Source organism: Cucumis sativus, chromosome 5 (genome assembly GCF_000004075.3).
Source record: "Cucumis sativus cultivar 9930 chromosome 5, Cucumber_9930_V3, whole genome shotgun sequence".
NCBI classification, from domain to species: domain Eukaryota; kingdom Viridiplantae; phylum Streptophyta; class Magnoliopsida; order Cucurbitales; family Cucurbitaceae; genus Cucumis; species Cucumis sativus.
In genome coordinates, this window is record NC_026659.2 from 11,736,355 (window position 1) to 11,757,745 (window position 21,391).

General features: G+C 33.0%; 1 protein-coding gene and 1 long non-coding RNA gene across 3 annotated transcripts; one reads left to right on the forward strand and one right to left on the reverse strand.

Moving 5' to 3' along the window:
• Positions 1-4,900: 4,900 nt before the first annotated feature.
• On the reverse strand, positions 4,901-7,404 carry LOC105435402. 2 transcript variants are annotated; one of them, XR_969402.2, is made up of 5 exons: positions 7,010-7,404; positions 6,416-6,504; positions 6,230-6,281; positions 5,928-6,023; positions 4,901-5,660 (listed from the first exon to the last, which is right to left on the reverse strand). It is a non-coding gene; the product is annotated as an uncharacterized LOC105435402 (long non-coding RNA). The 2 variants fall into 2 exon arrangements; XR_004216529.1 differs by lacking the exon at positions 6,230-6,281 and having other exon boundaries at positions 7,010-7,374.
• An 8,435-nt stretch (positions 7,405-15,839) lies between these two features.
• LOC101205264 (hypothetical protein) lies at positions 15,840-20,642 on the forward strand. Its single transcript, XM_004142226.3, has 10 exons — positions 15,840-16,530; positions 16,683-16,820; positions 17,394-17,582; positions 18,620-18,757; positions 18,844-18,962; positions 19,085-19,217; positions 19,321-19,450; positions 19,564-19,643; positions 19,748-19,882; positions 19,974-20,642. Exons 1-10 carry the CDS (start codon positions 16,048-16,050, stop codon positions 20,202-20,204), a joined length of 1,776 nt encoding a protein of 591 aa, XP_004142274.1. The 5' UTR covers positions 15,840-16,047; the 3' UTR covers positions 20,205-20,642.
• Positions 20,643-21,391: the final 749 nt, after the last annotated feature.

The window sequence follows — 21,391 nt, forward strand, 5'->3', positions numbered from 1 at the left end:
TTCCATCATTTATGCTAATCCAACCAGCCTACAGAAAACTACTTTCATCCTGATCCAGTCGAGTAAGTCATTCATGAAGGTTTCTTCAACTACTTTGTCTAGAAGATCAGATAATGGTGCCATCAGTCTATCGTATTCGTTTCAATATTCTTTTACTCTGGTTTGCTCCTTAATTCTTAAAAATTGACCGCAAATGGATCCTTCTCTGGATGATCGGAATCGAACAAGTAATCGTTCCTTGAGATTCGGCCAACCAGTAAATTTCTCCCGTTCTTCTTGTGCTCAGTACCAATTGAGAGTCGGACCTTCGAAGCTCACCGTTGCTACCAATACCTTTTTTGCATCACTCAACTTATGAATTTGAAAATATCTCCCTGCAAGAAATAACCATGAGTTGGGATCTTTGTCGTTGAACATCGACATTTCTACTTTCTTGAATTTATTTCTTTCGTTGTTCCTATATTCTCCTTCGTTCTTCTTTGTTTTGGTTTCATTTTCGTACTCCTTACTAAATGACCCTTCCTTTTGTTTTGCTTTCATTGAATTCATCTCCCTTACACTAGTCTCGGCTTTCCCTTCGCCCATTACGGTACGTTCCTCCGCGATCGATTCCATCAACGTTATAAGCATTTGATGCATCTTCTCTGTCTGCTCGCTAATCATCATCGGCTTCTCTTCAATTGCATGTATTTTGCTCACCTCTTTCCTCACAGCCGTCATCTCCTGTTCGCGTGCTGCTATCTTTTCCTTCATGCACGTTTGCACCATCGTACCCTTTTACATGCCCAAGATTGTACAGCTCTGATACCAATTTGATAGAACACCAAATTGATTCACGTAACAAATCTCTTTTATTGCTTCAGATTTAGGAATTAATACAGGGAAATCAAATTTAGGGGATCTCAATTTGAAAGTCTCTCTTTATTCTGCCTTCCTATCTCTAGAGGAATTGCAAGAATATCTCTAACCCACTTCCTGACTGCCTTCTTACCTCCTAGTCTTTTCTTATTGATACTAATATATTTACCAACTAATTACCCATTTTGGGATCCTAACAGCCTAACAACTAGTAACAGATCCTAACAGCATAAATCTAGTAGCAGATCCTAACAACATAACACCTAATAACAAAATAATAACCCATAACAGAATAACAATTACTAAACTACTTATGTGACTATTCTGGTGTTTTCTTCACTAGTGATCTCCCGTCCACTATTCTTTTTGCTCCTACTGTATTGATGTAGGGTTGGTGGTCTATCAATGACCTAGACGAAGATGCCACTGATATATATAGTGTTATTGGTGACTGGTGCAGAGATAGATGGAAACACAAAAGAATGTTGGAGAGATGTGATCTCTCAAATAATCGTCCCACCTTCCGTTCCGATTAATCACTTGCTCCGTCTGAGAATCTTGAACCTGACACCCATTAGAAGAAAAGACAATGGTTAGTCCGAGATCACATAATTGGTCAATAGAGGCTAAATTGAATGTGAGTTTGGAACATGATAGGTGAGAGATTGACATGTGATTACCATCAACATAGTGAATTTGGGAAAGGGATTGAATAGGAATAGGAGAGGATAAGAATGAAATGTCAGAAGTCATATGATTACAACAAGCTGAATCAAGGAGCCAGGAAGTACCTGGGATGACAACAAGAGCAATAGAGTTGGAAGAGATCACTTGTTTTAGTAAGTAATGATCATTTAACTAAAAGTTCTGAGGTGTAGTGATATCAGATGGGGTGGCAACATCATCAATAGGTTGAGAACTAGTTTTTGGAGAAGATTTGGGTTTGTGTGAGTAACTAGGAGGGTGGGGTGGACAAGTTGGAAAGTTGTCCAAGATGTGACCTCGCTTGTGACAATACATGTACCCAATAGTAGGACAGTTAGCAAGCTTATGACCACAAAGCTTACAATATTTGCAGAAAGTGGACTCATTACCAGATCGTTGATGTGTGGTTGCAAGAGCGACATCAGAGGATAGAGAGGAGACAATGCCAAGTCATTTTTCTTCAAATAAAATTTCCTGGATGGCAGCGTCGAGAGATGGCAGAGGGTTACGATGTAACAGTGCAGCATGAACCGATTCATACGTTGGGTGAAGACCCATAAGGACTTTGATGAGGCGAATATGATCAGGACTAATTTTTTCCTAATCTAATTGAGTCCAAATTGGCTGAAGAGTAGCAAGATACTCATTCACAAATTGTCCTCCCTCCTGGTTTAGACTAATAAGACGAGAATTTAATTGATAATAATGAGCAAGCCCAACAGACTGAAACCGTGTGGATAGAAAATTTCAAAGTTCTTTTGTCGTATTAAATGCATCAAATTGAGTATGAATAGTTGAAATTAAAGTGTTACTCAATCAAGTGATGATTGAATGATTTTTGCTATTCTAGTCTTCAAGTTTTTCAATGTACTTGTCATCTTCTATAGTGGTCTTTTGAACAGTGGCATCAGATGGGTCACTATTATCTTTCCCAGTGGTGTCCTTAATATTTTTCACTCAGAAAGTAGGTTTGACTAGTTTGGTAACATCGCCAGTAACAATATGCCATAACTTTCCACCAATTAGGAAATTTCTCATTTGGTAAGCCCCGATAATGTAATTTGTCCCATCAAGGATGGAACTAATGGGACCAGCAACATCATTTTTCTTCATCTAAAAAAGGTTAGTGAGAAATACAGCCAACAAATAAATTTTCAATTAAAAAAATAACAAAAATAGAGACAACAACACAATGTCAAGTGCCAAATAGAAGAGCGAACGTGAAAAGAACAAAAGAGCAAGTGGGTAAAGAATAGAGATAAGGATGCGTGAAGAATAGAGACAAATCTGGACAGAAACTCAGTGGGAAGAACAAAGACGAATCTGGACAGAAAACCCAGCAAACAAGTTTAAAGATAGTCGAAGATGAGATCTGAGAATGAATGAAGGACCTGACCATAGACTGATGCGCGAACTCAACATTCGAACAAATGAATCGATCTGAAGATGACTTTCAAATGAATGGAGATGCGTGGACGGGTTCAATCTGAGCAAAGACAAATGACTGAATCAACTAGAGACTAGTATGCAAATGGAATGAAAGCTTGAGTGAATCGATCTGCACGAGAAATAGAGATAGATCTGCACGAATTGAAGAGAAGTTTCACTGTAGCCAAAAGATTGGTCTGGACAAAGACAAACTGATCCGCAAATCGAACTGATGCACGAAGATGTTGGTCTAGATGAAGACGAACGGAATAGGAAGATCTCGTCTTCACCGGCGAGTTTCACAGTAGGGAGGAGCGACGACGACGACTACACAGGATCTAGGTTAGAAAGCTCTGATACCATGTAGTTTATTATTGAGTAATAATTTAATTTCTTGATAATTTTCAATAATACAAGTGTAATTATACACAAAATAATGCAACATTTGGAGAGAATAAATACAATTATATTTTTAAAAAATATAACCAAACTACCCTAATTACTGTAATAGAATGGAAGATTGAAACCATATAGTTTTTACTTACCCTGACATTTGTCTCTATCTGGACTAGAGAAGGTTTTGTACACTTTCAACTGCAAGAAAATCGTGTGGATGATTCCTAATGCAAATGTCTATGTAGAAATAGCCATCAATTAATGGAGGCATTATAATCTTAACCAACGGTGATAGCCTGATAGGTTCAAATTCCACCCAACATATTATTGAACATTTTCTTTTTTCTTTGTTTTAGTACAAAAGGGGTGGAGGTACGTGGGTTTGAACTGCAGACCTTTAGAGGACTGCATATTTAGTTATGTAGTTTGCTTTTATGATTTTCATGCTAGCTACCCTTTTGGAAGTTAAGTGGTTGAATCTTTAAAGATGAATGATCGAGATTTAAGTGAAATGAATAAGGAAGAAAATCTTTAAAGACAAGTGATTGATAAATAGTTTTATATTTCATTATTTTTTGTCTCTTCTTCTGCCTCGCCAGTTTTTTCAATATTTTTTTTATGGTTCAACCTAATGGGACATGCATGTATATAATTTCTTTGGTCAACTGAGTTAAGTTGACAACCTCTCCCGTCTATTGATTTCTTTCATCAATGTAAAAAAATTCCAATAATATATCTGTTTGCCTAACCATTTAACATAAAAACTACTACAAACCACAACAAGACCAAATTGGATCTCACATTGCATTGGAAAACTGAAGAACAAAAACTCTAGAGAATGAACTACTTTGGTAAACAGGATGTTTAATTTCTCATATCAAAGATTTGTAGTTACATTACCATTTTGTTTTGTACTATTGTGTGAACCTTCTTTTTACTATGAGGCATTTTATCTCCATAACACTACAAGAAATAACATTTTCGATACCTAACGAAAAAGGCTACAATAGACTTTTTATAGCCTTTTTTAAAAATCCTGACAGCCCATGTTATTAGAAGTCTGAAACTTTTTATAGCGTTTTTCTGAAGCTATAATGAGTGCTATTGTAGAGTACGAAGATATAGCTTATATACGTTGCTATAAAATTATTTGATAGCATTTTTCCATATAGCTATAGTAAGTTTATATAGCTTAAACAATGTGCTATCTATAACCTATAATAGCATTTTTTTCAATGCTTATTCTTACAACTTTAATAATAAGCTATAATAATATCATTTAATTGTTTCCAATTATTATAATAATTATAATAATTATAACAACCTTTTAATTGCATTTCGTCTTTGGCTATATAAATCTTCCTATTGGTTTAACTTATGGCGTGACAACTTTTTTCTCAAAAATAATTTTTGAATTAATTAATTAGCTTTTAATAAATTTTAGTTTAAGCACTCAACTTTAGTTAAATACATATAAACACTTTAAGTACTAATAATTTTCATTCAGAATCTATTAAAATTACAAAGTAAGGTATTCATTAATTTAATAAACTTAATAATACAAAGGTAAATAAAGTATTTAGTGATGAATGTATCCAACAACACAAGTTTGGCAATGCTAAACTAATAGAACATATAAGCAAAACCATATCATGGAAGCGCTCATCTATTTCATTAAGCCACAACAAAATTTTGAACTTGATTTGACCCACAAGATTATGGATGATGTAACATGATGGATTAGTTGTAGCTTGTACCATCCACCTGAGAAAAGAAATTTCATGGAGTAAGCAAACCAAAATCCATAACAGAGACTAAATATGATCTCTTAAAGAAAAACTTGACGACTAATGTTGATGTTTTAAATATTAACGAACCAAAATTAAGAAAATGAAAAAAAAGTTTAATGACTAAAATCAAACTTTCAAAAGTTCAACCACATCAACAAATATAAATCAAGCCAAGAACTAGATTTAAAGTTTGATCTAATCAAATATAACAAACACTTAATGACTAAGCCCAAAAAACTATCAAAGAAGAAACTTAATCAATTCATAGAGTAAGATATCCATAATGCGTCTGCAGGTCAAAGTAATAGTATTCATCTTTTCATACGCCCCCATAATCAAATAGCATCCACTAAAAAGGAGCGTAGCGGTAGCATCTATGTTGAAGAGTCATCCATTGAAGTTGTGGTTTCAAGGGAAGTAGTTTCAGTTCTTGTCCCAGTTCTTTCTGTAGCAGTAGTAGTTCCTGCCTCAGCAGCCTCATCTCTGAAAGAAGATCTTGAATGATAAGGCAACTAAATAGGCTTAAAAGCCTGAAGATATGTCTTAGTATATATATAGAATAGTCTAATTCTAGAGCAGGAAATATGGAACTCAAAAGAAGAATTGATAGGAAGCAAGGTCAGCCCTTCATTAAACAAACACTTCTTAAAAAACTAAGGGTAGTTCAAATAATGTGAATGTGGCATCAACCCTAAGAAATGTAGAGAAAATCAAAATCATTAATCAACCATTCAAGTGAAAGTAATATACCTGAACTTGAAAATAAACATCAATCTGAATAAGAATGTCCTTAACTGCAGTATGTTTCTCAAGATCTTCACCTGCCATAACCAGTGCACAAGCCACCTGCAATCATGACAAAAATAGCACACTGTCAGTCAAATCTTTCACAAACAATAGTGAGTATTTTATTAAAGAAATGATCTGAAGAATAAAACTTCACACAATGTATTTTACAAAAATGGATAATGCAAGCCACCAAGAAGCTACTAATTCTTCAACCACTTCACAAACACTGCTTTCTTAAAGTAGAGCAAGGAAAAGCTACTCACTGGAAGGCAAAATGAATAATAGGCAGTTTTGTACTGTACAATATGCTGATGACTACAAAAGTTACATTATATGAGCATTAGAAAACACCCAAAAATAATATATGGAAGTGAAAACAACAAAAAAAGGTCGTAGGATGTGGGAGAGAAATCTGTAATAAAAGACAGAGAGAGATTGTGTAAATTTACCTCTTGTTGAAAATCTCCAATCTCAATTTCATCGAGCAAATGGAGGATTTGCCAATGGAAAGAGAAGCCTTTGCTGTGAGGGATTAAAACTGCAAGAAATCAATTAAGAAAACAAAACCTCAATACTTTTTTTAAGAACAAAACATGAAAGGGATTAATGTAATAAACAAAAATTGGAGATTAGGGCATGAAGAAAAATATGAAGAACAAATGTGGAAGGATTTTTTAAGCCAAAACATCAAAATAACCCATTGTTTAAAGCTAAAAAACTGGACGAAGAACCCTAAGCAAAACCCATGTGAACGACGGTGTTCAGATGAAGCCAAGAGATCACAAGTCTGAGAGATTGAAGCCGGGAAATAGAAAATTCTTGGGAAATCGTGTGATGAAAGTGAAGACGGACAGAGAGACGATGGAATGAGATGAAAGTATCGTCGTCTTCGATTGAACGGCAGTCGTGAAAGGGAGGGTATCACCGAAAAAGAGATGAGAAATCTTCGTTTGAGGGTGGGTTTCGGCTCCTGATTCAACCACTGTCAATCAATAGGGTAGGGAGCGATGTCTGAAAGTTATAGCTTGAAGTTGCCCATCTACCTTCCTCAAGTCAATCTGACGAACATAGCAACGACGAGCAGAGAGACGACAACAGAGATGAGAAATCGTCATTTGAGAAGAGAAATTGTCGTTTGAGAAGAGAAATCGCCGCCGTCGTTGTTGAAAACCAATAAGAACTCCTCGTCGTCGTGGCTTGAGATGAGAAATCGTCGTTGTCGTCGGTTGAACAGCAGTCGTGAGAGGAAGAGATGCTCGTCGTTTAAGAGAATGGGTAATGTGTTGCGCTTGTGTGTGAGGGGGCAATTCTTGTAGTGTAAGTTATTGTGATGTATGTTAAAAGTGCATAATAGAGTTTGTATCGCTATATTAGTATCAAGTGTTTAAGTTGGTGAAAATGTTTGTACTAGAACTATAATAGGTTGATTATGGTTAAAAGTTATCAAAGTAATAAAATATTTGATCATGGGTCAAGGAATCCCAGTTGTAGATGTTGAGTCATCGAACCCATTGTGTGTTTTGACTATTTCTACTTTATTTTTTTCCTGTTGTTGCTTAACTATTGATATTAAGGATTGTTTACTTCATTTACTCTCTAGTTAATTTTTACAATTGGTATCAAAGCAAGGGTCTCTGTGTTAAATGGATATTACTCGTGAAGGGACCTCTACTTCAAGGCCTCTTGTTCTCGATAAGACCAACTATGCTTACTCGAAAGTGTGAATGATCTCCTTTCTAAAATCAGTTGATAGAAAGTGCTGGAAATCTGTGATCTCGGGATGGGAACCACTAACTGTGAAAGATGATGCTAGAAAAGTGTATCTCAAACCTGAACTCACTTGGTCAAAGGAAGAGGATGAAAAATCTCTAGGAAACTCCCATGTATCGAATGCCCTGTATAATGGAGTTGATCAAAGCGTCTTCAAACTTATCAACACATATGTCCACTAAAGAAGCCTAGAACATACTAGAAGTTGCGTATGAGGGAACCTCAAAAGTGAAAATCTCAATACTTCAGATTCTGACCTCAAAATTTGAAGCCCTTAAAATGAATGAAGAAGAAACTACTGCCGAATTCAATGTTCGTATTCGGGATCTCACAAGCGAGTCATTTGCTCTCGAGGAAAAATTGTCTGACATAAAGCTTGTAAGGAAATTAAAGTTCTAAGATCTCTTCTGTCTCGATTTAATATGAAGGTTACTGCCATAGAGGAAGCCAATGATATTACCACAATGCGACTAGATGAACTATTTGGTTCCCTTCTGACCTATGAACTAACGTTTGATGAAATTACTAAAAAGAAGAAAAAAACAGTATAGCTTTCCAAAGTGTAAGCGATGCTCACCTAAATCATCGCAAAAGAGTGTAACTGATGAAAGCCTAGCTGAAACTGTTGGACTGCTGGCTAAACGATTCTCTAAATTCAGAAACAAATTCTATAAAAAGAATTGGAGGTTTCAAACCTCAGCAAAATAATGAACAAAATACACAGCATAATGGAAATCTAAATTTTGCATCATCTAGTTCAACTACTACATCAAGAAGAAGAAAATGTCATCATAATAATGATAATCAATTCAAGATTAACAGGTCCTTAAAATGTTATGAATGTGATGGTTTCGGACATTATCAGTCTAAATGTGCTACCTATCTTAAAAGAATGAAGAAGGGATTTTATATTACCCTATCAGATGATGATTCATCACCAGACAGTGATTGTGTGAAGAACTTGGAAAAGTTTTTACGTAGCAGATCTGAGGAAGAAGCTAAAAAATCAAACTTTATCTGAACTCATAGATACTGAGAACTCTTCCTTGTCAAAAAAGGCCAAAAATTTCTAAAAGCTATGCATTGACAATTTATTGCTCTCAATGAAGATAAGTTATGTCTAATGGAAATAATTATAACATTAAAGAAAGACTTGAAAGAAGCATGAAACAGCCTTGACTCTCTTTCAAAGTTAGTTCGTCTACTCACTTCAAGAACAAACGCTCTTGATGATATTTTAAACAAACAAAACATAAAAAAGGACAAACAAGGCATTGACTTTTGTGAAGAAAGCTCATTACCAAAACCAGGTCCTACTGTTTTTGTCTGTGGCTCTAAAGTAAAGACCGTTGAATCTGATTCTTTCACTAAAGAAATATTCAAAGTTGAGCCTGATAAATATGTACATTCCAATAATGGATATGTCATTACTGTGGGAAATCAGGACACATTAGACCCTTCTGTTATAAATTCCATCATATTAGAAATTTCTCTCATTATGTCATAAAGATTTTCTCTTCAAAGAAATCTATTGAGAAAACTGTTTTCCCCCTAAGTCTACCTGGAAAAGAAAAGAAACACCCACTCAAAATGTGTGCAACGTGGAATTTACCATTATTCACTCACCAAACTATGAAGACTAGTACTTTGACAGTGGATGCTCTAGACACATGACAGACAACTCTTTTCTCTTCTCCGTTCTAGAATCAAGAAAAACAAAACAAGTTTCGTTTGGAGATGGTGCTAAAGAAAATGTTCTAGGGAAAGGAAATATAGATCATTTAGGGAGCTCCAGCTCTGAACGATGTGAAACTTGTTGAGGGTCTTTCAGCAAATCTCATAAGTATTAGCCAATTGTGTGATCAAGGTTACTTTGTCAGTTTCTCCAAAGAAAAATGTGTTGTTCAGAAATCAAATAAGGAGATCACGATGACTGTGACTCGATTATTTAACAATTGCTAGCTACCACTGGAACAATAATAGCAAGAGCCTTATGTCCAACCTGTCAAGCTCAAGCATAAACGACTCGATAGTGTCTATTCTGCTGGAAAACAGACAAAAGCCTCACATAAATCTGGTAATCACAGTCATACCAATCAAATACTAGATCTTCTCCATCTATATAAAATCTAAAATTTGTTGTATTTTAAAAATATTTTTGGTTCACTTTGTTTCGACGATGTCTCAATTTTTAGTCATAATTTAAATTAAAACTGAGTAGATAAGTAATTCTAGTTTTATAATTTATAAATATATAGTGCCAAATACATTTAAACATTTTTCGAAATTAAAAGGAGAGTTTTGCAAAAATAACAAAAAAAAATTATGATAATAGAGCTCATGTCACGTACATTTTTTAAATTACAAAAATAACAATTTTAAAAGTGAATTAGCATGATATTTGCCAAATTTGCAATATGCAAAAAGTAGGTGTTAGAAGCTGTTTTTTTCTATAAAAAAATTTCATCTAATGCAATTTCCCAAATTAAAATCTAATTATTGAATCTACCACCAAACACATATTAGTGCAAGAGATACACTGTTTTTTCAATCAAATTAGTTATGCATGAAATTAGGAGCGTTCAAAAAATCCATCAACCCAAACCATACCATTTTGATAGGACTATCTACTAAATTTGAGTTAAATTAGTTTCAAATTTATGAGTTGAGTTGGTTCATGAGTTCAACTAAAATAATTCAGACTAAATCAAACCACGTGAAAGAATATTAAATTAAATTCATTTTTTCGACTAACTTATTCTTCAACTCCTAAAATTAGTATATTAGTACTTTTGGAGAAAACCATTATATAAATTAAAATTGAGTTTTAATCTTAATTCAATATATGAAAATAATTAAATTAAAGTTTTACGTATTAATATTTTATTTCTTTTTGTGAATAAAAATTAAAATAAATAACTCCAACAATCCAAACGAACTCGACCTAAATCTTTGATGGTGCGATTGGATCGAGTTTGATTGGATCAAGTTTGATTTCTAATAATATTTGGATTGAAAATTTTACAACCGTTTCTATTGATTTGGATCTAATAATTGGTTGCATGCAATCAAGTCACAAAAATTGAAAGAGAATGGATAAAGTAAAATTAGAAAATTGATGCAAATGGTAACCTATGTATAAAAGAAATTGAAAATGTTGTTTTCTAAATATAAAATTAATAATGGAAAAGAAGGGATCCACAAACAAACATATGGATGCCCTTTTAAAGGAATTGTAGCATAGCCATCCAGTACTTCCAATTTTAACTCAAACCAACAATTTGAACACACCTACTCTCAAATATGAATTACCTTCTTTACATCAAATATAATTAAACCTAATCTGAATTTAGTTTAATTTAAACACAATCATTTTTCTTTTTATTTTGTTCTAAAGGTGTCTAAGGTTTAAAAACAAGGTTTTATATTTTTGAAGTTTTCTTCTATCGTACTTAATCAACAAAATCAACAAAACGATGGTGTAATGTGTATTCTCTCACCTTCCAATTATGGAACTCAATTTCAAGAATTAATAAATCTTCCATTAGGACATTCACAAATACTGCATGTAAGGCCTCTTCAAAACTCTATAAATAGGAGAGCATTTTACTTTTTCTCTTTCATTTTCGGAAGTGGTGAGGATGAAAAGCTTCCAAAACATTCATCGGCGTTTGGGGGAAGGAAAGGAAAATGAAGGGAAAGAAATAAAGAAACGGGAGATTATAAAAATAAAATGATTACTTATAATCCTTCTTTGGGAGGTAAAAAAAATTGTACCAAAAAAACTAAATTATTTATTTTTTAGATATGAAATTCTTGTTTTTGTGTGAATCCAATACAAAACAAAAAAATATGCTAATATTTGTTGTATTTGTGTAAATTTTTGTATGGTGTTCGTTCCATAAAGCATTTACAACCAAAAATTGTATACAAATTCACGTCCAAATACACCAAAAATTTGTATTAACTTTTTTTTTTTGTTGATTTTATATAAATATTTTTTTTACTTATAACATACACCTAAATACACTTTGAAAAGTTGAAGTTTTTTTTTAATTTGTATAGTAATTTTTTTTCTTATTTTTTTACATTAAAACCAATGCACAAAACAAATTGTATTAAATTTTTTTACTTTGTGTAAAATATGTTCTTGAAATTTGTACCGTAAGTCCAATTCACAAAGAAATTGTATTATTTATTTATTTTCATTTGTTTTTAATTTGTCGTTCAATTTGATCCGTAAATCCAATACATTAAAATTATGCTCCTGGGAAGAAATAGGTGGGAAAGATTATATGATAAGAGTTATGACAAAAATAAATTATAATTATTTTTTTTAATTCATACTCTTGTATTTTTATTTTTAAAAGAATTGCATAGTAAATCCAATACATAAATATTTGTATTTTTAATTTACTAAAATTTAGATTTTTTTATTGAAAAACATTTTTTATTAGTTTTCATAAATACATCGTCAATTTTTGAAGGTTTCGTAAATAAATAGTGAAATTTTGTTACAAATTTGATAATTATAGATAAAATTGTTATGGAAAAATGAAAAGATAATTATATTTGTTATTAAAAAAGTATATTTATATGTTGAAAAAAGAAAAGGATTAAAGAAGAGAAAAGGAAGAAAGAGAATGATTAAGGAGAATAAATTTATTGATTATTTTGGTGAATCAAACTATTTCTTTTGCCTTTTCCATCTCCAAAATACCCTCTTAAGACAAAAAGGACTTTCAAAATTTCCCTTACTTCCAAATTTGAGTTTAGACCTTTTTTTTTTTTAATTTACAAATTTTTAAACACATTTATGTTAATTTTAGAGAGGAAAATGTTGAAAGAGAGAGAAAATGAAAAAAAAAAGTGAATGAAACATATTTTGAGATTGTTTATAAATAAGAAATGTGGATGGAGAATACAAATGAGACAAAGAAAAAAAAAAAGTGAAAGGTAAGCGTGGTGAATGCGCAGTTGCCTCAAAAATCGAAATTAAGGAGTAGTTTTGGCTTTTGGTTGTGGTTGAAGAGTGTTTTATGATTTGTCGCTCCACTTCTCCACAACCCTCATTGCCAACCACTTGCCCCCCTAACATAACCAATTTCCTTCCACACGTAAACCCCAATTCCTCATTTCCATTTTCTCATTTCTCATTTCTCATTTCCATTTTTTATTATTGAAAAAGTTAAAACCAATTCCAACATATTGGAATCTAGTTTGCCTCAACTACGATTATTTAAGATTAGTTTTATTATTTGGTGGATGATGATTTTTCTTTTTTTTCTTTTTAATTTCTTTTGAGAAAGTTGGAGGTAGATTTTGAATTGATTTTTCTTTTTTCTTTTTTGGTATTACAATAATTATGAGAGATTGAATTTGGAGTTGAAGAGAGAGTCCACTTTGGTAGAAGAATAATGAAGTTTCTATTTTATTTCCTCTAATCAAAATCCCACACAAAAATGGTACTATTTATTTTGCAATTATCAATTCAATCATCTCAAAACTAGCTTTTTTTTTCTTACTAAATTTGGATTAAAAAGACAAATCTCAATTAAAAATAATTAAAATTATGTTTGGTGAGTCCTCAATTATAAGTTTTTTTAATTAAAATAATTCAATAAAAATATTTTTATATCTATTTTAGAAAATAACTAAAAATGTATAGTTTTTACGTTTTTGTTTCTTTTTTCTTTTTACATTTAAACTCACTCAAAAAAACTAGTTCAAATCCTTAAAATTATTTTTTTAACAGAAAAAATGAATACCAATAATATTTTTTAATGTGTTTGTAAGTGATGCAGTTACAAACAAGGTAGAGTTGATAAAGGCATTGCACAAGAAAGTGAAAGAGATGATTAAAAGCAATAACTCCAAAGTAGCTTCAAGAGTCAACAAAGGAAGAAGAGAACTGAGTTTTAATTTGGGTGATTGGGTTTGGGTGCATTTTCACAAGGACCGATTTCTGTCTCAAAAGAAAACAAAATTACATCCAAGAGGGATGAAAACCTTTCCAAGTTATTGAAAAAGTTAACAACGATGCATACAAAATTGACCTTCTAGGAGAATATTCAATAAGTTCTACTTTCAATATTGCTGACTTGAGTCATTTTGATGTAGGTGATGACTTTCTTCATTCGAGTGTGAATCTTTTTTAACAGGAGAAAAATGATGAGAATCATGGTGTTCCACTCGTTTTAGAAGGACCAGTTACAATATCTAAAGCATCGAGGATTCAACAATCCTTCATTCTTCATGTACAAGAATGAATAAGGTTAGTTCACCGTGAATTTCATGTGTAGCATGCTAGTACAAGAGACGAAGGACCATTTGGAGTTTTGAAGGTCATTGTGTTTCTCGATTGAAGTGGATTATCTGGTAGACCTTAAGCTTTCATGAAAACCAACAATTTGAAGACCTCATGACTTACTTAATATCACATTTTTATTGTATTTTCATTTGTTTTACTTTAACAAGTTAGGGTAACTATCATTAATACGTTAGTATTAAAGATGGTGGTTGGAAGAAAATTGTTAGAAGATAGAAGGTTTGACTTTTTGGTATTTTCATCAATTAGAATAGAATCTTTACAGGATTGTATAACAAAACTTTTGACAAATTCAATTTGAAATTTTTCTTAATTTGCAATTCTTGTGATAGAATGCATGCGAGCCATTCAATCTAACATTGATCAAGTTTGAGTGTAGAGTGACTCAATTTAGAACAAGATTTCCAAATCTTGCTTTTAGATCTTTAATCTACGAGATAATCTAATCCTAACTTTCTCATGATTGATCTAGATTAGTATAAGAAGATGTTAGTTTCTTATTTGAAAAGTTATTGGTATGTTAAAAGATAAAAAGAAATATATATTTTGTTTTTCACATTTGTTTTGTTTCGTGAAATGTGTGATCCAACAGGTAAAATATTTGTGTTCAATCACACGTCTGAATGGTGGAGGAAGGAATACTAATTAATAACCAAATTTATAACCTTACCATTATAATAAAACATAAATTTGGGTGAATTTATTTTAGCTTTTCAAATTTTAATCTCCATAAGGGTAATCATAGATTAAAATAGAAAGTAACCACATTTCACCTTACAATCAATTCCTATCTATCTTGCATCCCAAAAATGATCATAATAAATCATTTTGAAAGGAAATAAATAAAATATTTGACCATACCTTTTGGAACATTTTCCAAAATTTATTTTAGACAATTTTGTGAGGAAGAGTTCAAATAATAATTATTTTATTTAAAAAAAACATTTTATTCTCTAATTAAGGTATATTACGTGTAATTATAATATTTTAGACGAGAATTAAGAGATGAGTTTGTCACGTGGCAAAACTACAATTGAAAAAAATTACAAAACCAAAACTTTTATTTGATAATTCTTTTTTAATGTAAAACGCTACCTATATTCAACCTTTTAGGATTATGGTTGATATGAATAGTAAGAAGTTAAACTCACCGCTCACTCCAACCACCATAATTGTTAAGTTAATTGGTGTGCCCCACAACCTTTGTATGAGTTAAGAGTTACTCTTTCACTCTCATCTTTTAAGTGAAACCTCCATATTTTTCTTAATTATTTTACTATTCTTTCTCTTATTTATATCGGTTTTCTTTTAAATAAGTAAAACTCAACTAATATTATTATTTAAGATAGTTTTTTTGGATTTGATTATTAGTTATTGATTGAGATACAAACTAAAATGTTAATTCACCAACCATTCTAATAAAAATTTAATTTTGAAAAATGTATAAAAAGTTAAAAGTAGTATTATCTCATCATCATTTTTAGAGTGATAACTTGAAAACAACATGGTTGGAATTTGAGGGTCAAACTATAAAATTTTAGTGGTAAAAATAGAGTCCATAAACTTATACAAATACAAGTATCAAAATGTGAGGAATAGTTACAAAAATTAAACTACAAATATTAGAATTTAAATGATATAAAGAAAAGATTTAAAATGAAACAAATTAAATTTAAAAGAAAAAAGGAAAATGATGAGGGTATGGCAATGCTGTAAATCCGGTGAGATTGAGGGGCCTTTTTAGGAAGTCAACGCTCTATAAATTTCCTTTCTTCGCCTTTGAATCATCTTTGTCGATTCGATCTCACGGACCTCCTTCCATTCCTCTCCTTCACATCATTTCTTTTCCGTTTTCTTCTTCTTCTTCTTCTTCCTCTCAATCTCAATTACTTACTTTGAACCCACTACAATTCTCTTTCGATTCTCGCTTCATTTCCATTTCCCCCATCATTCCCAACCTCAACCTCAACCTCAACCTCATCCATGGAGGACAAGCACGTTGCTCTTGAATCCCCCCCTACAATTGAAGATCACGACGCCGCCCTCACTTCTCACCCCCATGTTGACCATGGCTGGCAAAAGGTTACCTACGCTAAGCGCCAAAGGAAGACCAACAAGCCCTCTAACGATCTTCTCTCCACCAAGATTGCCTCTAATGGTACTGTTCCCGGTGCAGACAATGTTTTCCGATCCCTTGAGCAGAAATCGGAGGAGCGCCGACGCCGAATTGCCGAGGCCAAGGCGGCTGCTATTGATGCCGATGAGGCTCTTCCGGTTAGATCGAAGATCAGGTCTGACGACGAGGAGGGTGAGGATAGTGATGGAGAGGGTGTCGAGAATGGAAAACCTAATGAGGAGGCTAAGAAGGTCAAGCAGAAGAAGCCAAAGAAGCCTAAGGTTTCGGTGGCCGAAGCCGCTGCCAAGATTGATGTGAACGATCTGTTGGCGTTTTTGACCGATGTATCGGTAAGGCGATATGATCTGCTTGATGATGCGTTCTTTTTTATGTCTGATCTATTTTGATCTGCTTTTTTGGGAAAGAATTTTCTGTCCATTGATTGCTATTGACTCTTCTCTTCTTCTTGTTCTTCTTCTTCCATGTTTTTGTTTTGTGATAGGGCTCGTACGAGACTCAGCAGGATATTCAGCTGATGAGGTTTGCAGATTATTTTGGTCGCGCATTCTCGGGCGTTAGCGCTTCTCAATTTCCGTGGGTCAAAATGCTTAGGGAATCACCGGTAGCTAAGATTGTTGATGTGAGTTTCGCGGATCCTTGTTTTTGTTATATTTCTTTGTAATTCGCCTTGCGGTGGATGAATTATTACTGTGGATGCATATTTCTGATTGTTTGTGCTTAATACTTTACGTCTCATGTATTGGTGATGAGTAATCTTTAGGCAAAATGTTCTATATCATATAGAGGCATATTAGTATTGTTATCGATTATCACGCTCTGGTTGTCTGTGTATTTTCAATAATTGTTCGTGGGTTTGATTGATTGGAGGGTCAAAATTTTGGGGGTAATTGGTAAACAAGAACGTTGAATTTTATCTTTGTTTGCCGGTGATTTTGGGTGACATGAGTCTATTCTACTAAATTAGCAATTGAACATGCTAGATTTTCTTGAGCAGGAGAACGAGTTTTCAAAGTTGTTTGGTGCAGTCTAAGTTAAATTGAATAACAATCTAGCTTCCTCTCTTCCTTTTCACAATTGCGGGACCTCCAGTGTTCACTTTCTTTTTCTTCACGAGTTCTGGTTTAAAATGGATGGAGTTCTTTAAGAAAATGGTTCACCATGCGACTTAATTTTTGGTTCTACTTATTTGCAGATCCCACTTTCTCATATTTCTGAGGATGTTTATAAGGCATCAGTTGACTGGCTTAACAAACGTTCTCTTGAGGCGCTCAGCTCGTATGTTTTATGGTCCTTAGATAGCATTCTTGCTGACTTTGCAAGTCAACAAGCTAGTACCAAAGGCTCTAAAAAGGGAGTACAACATGCTTCATCAAAATCTCAGGTATCATTGGTAGCATCACTTTTTGTTTGTTCGAAGTTTACGTTCATTGGGAGGGACAATGATGTATTAGCCTGTTCATATTGGGTGGCACAACCCACGTGCACTTCTGATATTGCTATATTTCAAGTTGAGTATAAATCCCGTCTGCTCTTTTTCAAAAGGTTTGAGCATCTGCCAATGTAGGTTTCCAGTAACTAAAAGTAGGTGCTGGATGGTTCTAATGAATGGAGAAAAAGACGTGAAATATTAAGAGGAAAGTTTTTTGGTTTCTTTATGAGAAAAGTGAAGTCAATTTAGGGAGGTGCTGTTTATTATTCTTTTGAGCATATTAAACTGATAAGAACAAATACTGCAGTTAATCTTAGCCTAAAGGCTGAGAAAAATGAACTAGTTCTAATTCGTTATGTAATTTTTTTAACTATCAAAGAACACTTGATCTCATATAGTCGTACTATAAAACTGAAATAAGTTGATTATAGTTGATGCAGGGAAACCTTAAAATATGTGGTTTGTGGTCTTGTTACTAAGATGAAAGATAGCAATCAAGGTAGATGAATATGAAATTTGTGTGCTGTTTTATTGAAACACGGCAAAACAGAAAGACATAAGAAAGAAAGATTCAGAGGCAGTTAAACATAAGCGTACAACTATAAAACTTAAAGAAAAATATACTACTATTTCTAATAATAATAGTTAACTCAACTAGGAGTAAGAAAAGTTTACCGGAAGCAAACAATCTACTTACATTTTCATTGGAAGAAAGTGATGGATCATGATATGCATCGCTATTATCCATCTCTGATTTCTTGATATATGTTTGTATATAGTCTATGATTCTCATTTTATTTTACAAAATTTCCATGATTGTCCTTTAACATTTGTTCTTCGGGAATACATACTTGACCTTCCTAAATTTGTATATCAATGACTTTCTAGTTATTAATAACAATAAGCATCACAATCACAACAGCTTGGAGGGGAGAGTGTTGACATATTTTTCTATATGGTTCAAGAATTAACATATTATTGCATAGCAGGTTGCCATATTTGTAGTCCTAGCAATGGTTTTACGAAGAAAACCTGACATCTTAATACACGTATTGCCAACAATAAGGGAAAACTCAAAGTATCAAGGACAGGATAAGCTTCCAGTACTTGTGTGGATGATAGTTCAGGTGCATTGATATTAATGTGTTTTATAATTTATTGATGTTTAAATGTTTTATGTTTCTTATGCTGAGTTTCCTTATTCCTTTGACAGGCTTGTCAAGCTGATCTTGCAATAGGACTTTATGCATGGGCACATAACCTTTTGCCCATAGTTAGTGGTAAAAGTTGTAATCCCCAGTCTAGAGACCTAATTCTGCAGTTAGTGGAAAGGTGGGAATACATGAATGATATCCCAATACATCTATCTTTCCTTCAACTATTATTTTTCATCCTCCACCTTCCATCCCCCTCCAGTATTTCTTTCCTGATCATGAAAGATTATTTTGCTGCAGAATCTTGTCTTTTTCGAAAGCTCGTACTATTCTAATAAATGGTGCAGTAAGGAGGGGAGAGCGCTTGATTCCACCTTCTTCATTTGAGACACTTCTCCGCGTTACTTTCCCTGCATCGTCAGCTAGAGTGAAGGTTGGTATAGTCAAGGGAACTGCTGCTGCTATCTATGTTGAAAACAATACTGCCTACCTTTACTTTTTTTTTTCTGTTGACATTTTGTGTTATTTTCTTGCAGGCTACCGAAAGGTTTGAGGTTATCTATCCAACCTTGAAGGAGGTTGCACTTGCTGGCTCTCCTGGTAGTAAAGCAATGAAACAAGTTTCACAGCAGATATTTAGTTTTGCTGCCAAAGCAGCTGGAGAAAGTATGATAATATACTTATTTTGAATTTTTTTTTATCCTTAAATCAGTTATATCAAAGAAACGTTTTTGTTGTTCATGAAACATTTACTGAAATGAATATCCATTAACAAACAGGTGTTTCAGAGCTATCTGGAGAAGCAACTAACATTTTCATTTGGTGTTTGACTAACAATGCTGATTGCTACAAGCAATGGGTTAGTTATTAAGTTGTTGTAGTTCCTTTTCCACATGTTTAATCATTTTAATTCCACTTTTTTATCCAATTGGAATATTCAAATTAGAAATTTTGTTTTTGCAGGACAAGATTTATCAGGATAACCTAGAAGCGAGTGTCTCTGTTTTGAAAAAAATTTCGGATGATTGGAAAACATATTCTCTAAAACTAGCTCCATTTGATGGTTTGAGAGAGACATTAAAAAGTTTCAGAATCAAGGTAGTTCCCTTATTCTTGTGAAAAACCTAGCGAAAATTCGAAGTAGTACTTGACCGTGTTTATTGTTTTTTTTCTTTTTGGCGTACGGTAGAACGAGAAGGCATTGGCTAGTGAAGAAGAGGACGGACACCAATCAATATACAAGGAGGCAGATAAGTATGCTAAGGCAATACTGAACAGGGTTTCTCGAGGACATGGATGCCTGAAAAGCATGGCATTTATCGTCATCGCTCTGGGTATCGGGGCAGCAGTCATGTCCCCAAACATCGAGTCTTTGGATTGGGAGAAACTCACTGCTTTCATCCCACAACACTCGTTCTGAGTTGGGGTGTTTTGGGCGTTTCTAAAAGCAACCTATTTCCCCTGCGATGAATCGGAAGCCAAACCAAAAAATCAGGTGGTACCAAAATTGCACCAACTAGTGAGTCAGTCCTTTTACATCCTTTTTATGTTCCGGATAGGGATAGGGATGCAAAAGTAGTAGTGGTAGAAGTAAGGGTTTTAAGTTAATACTGCTTACTGCTTAAAAAGGCTGAATGGCCATTTTAGCATCTTTTGATTGGATTTTTGACTCTTTTTTTTGTTTTCGTTTTCCTTTTACATTTGTTGTTAGGTTTGTTTATGTTTTATTTGCCCTCTCTAACCTTCACAGTCTCGGCATTAGATCAAAAAAAAAAGGGAGTTGGATACAAATGTAATTTCGGAAGAAAGAATGTGTTTCATTTTCAAATGGAATTTTGTAACTTACATCTCTTGTTTTTCTCTGCGCCTCTATGTTGTTTCTATCAAGTCTTTTGTAATTTGTTAAAATCTTCAAAATTCGGTTTTTTGATATGGGTGATTAGATTAAGGGAATGAAATATGAATGAGTAATTGAAGGAAGAACGGAAATGAGGTTGTTGAAAATAATAGAGAAATTGAACGAGTTTATTCTTCCAAATTGTTACCAATTTTGATTAAAATATATACCATGGTTAATTTGCATATCTAATAAATGATATAATATAAGAAAAACAAAATAAAATAATTAAATAGGTAAGTTTTAAGATTCATAGTAAATGTGGTATAAGTTAATTAAAAAAATATATATATTATTTGTAGTTAATGTGAGGGATAAAATAGTGAATAAAGATGTTGAAATCTTAGTTAGAAAATGAAAGAGAATTTGATGGAAAGGAAATAGTGTTTTTGTGAGGTTGTAGTACAAAAGATGTGGGTTTATGCTCTAAACAACTCAAAAGGTAGGTTTCGAAAGTCTCTTGATAATGTTTTAAATTTAAAATTAATTTTGAAAATTTTCTCTTTTGGTTATAATTTTAAATGTTTGTTTTAGAAAATGACAAACCAACGAACACTTTCAATGCCGAAAGTTAACCAAGAGGTCAAAATCCACCACGACCTTTTTCTCTTCTGATATGAATTGATACAATCATGAAAGTTTAGAATTTAAATTTATATATTTAAATCATACAACTTCAAAACTAAACGACTTTCTACAAAGTAGCCTAA

Excerpts from the sequence above, each read along its gene's own strand:
- LOC101205264 (XM_004142226.3), top strand. The coding sequence starts at position 16,048 with ATGGAGGACAAGCACGTTGCTCTTGAATCCCCCCCTACAATTGAAGAT. Across the intron at positions 18,758-18,843 it reads TTGTGTGGATGATAGTTCAG|GCTTGTCAAGCTGATCTTGC; the intron begins GTGCATTGATAT and ends TTCCTTTGACAG. Across the intron at positions 19,644-19,747 it reads CTGATTGCTACAAGCAATGG|GACAAGATTTATCAGGATAA; the intron begins GTTAGTTATTAA and ends TTGTTTTTGCAG.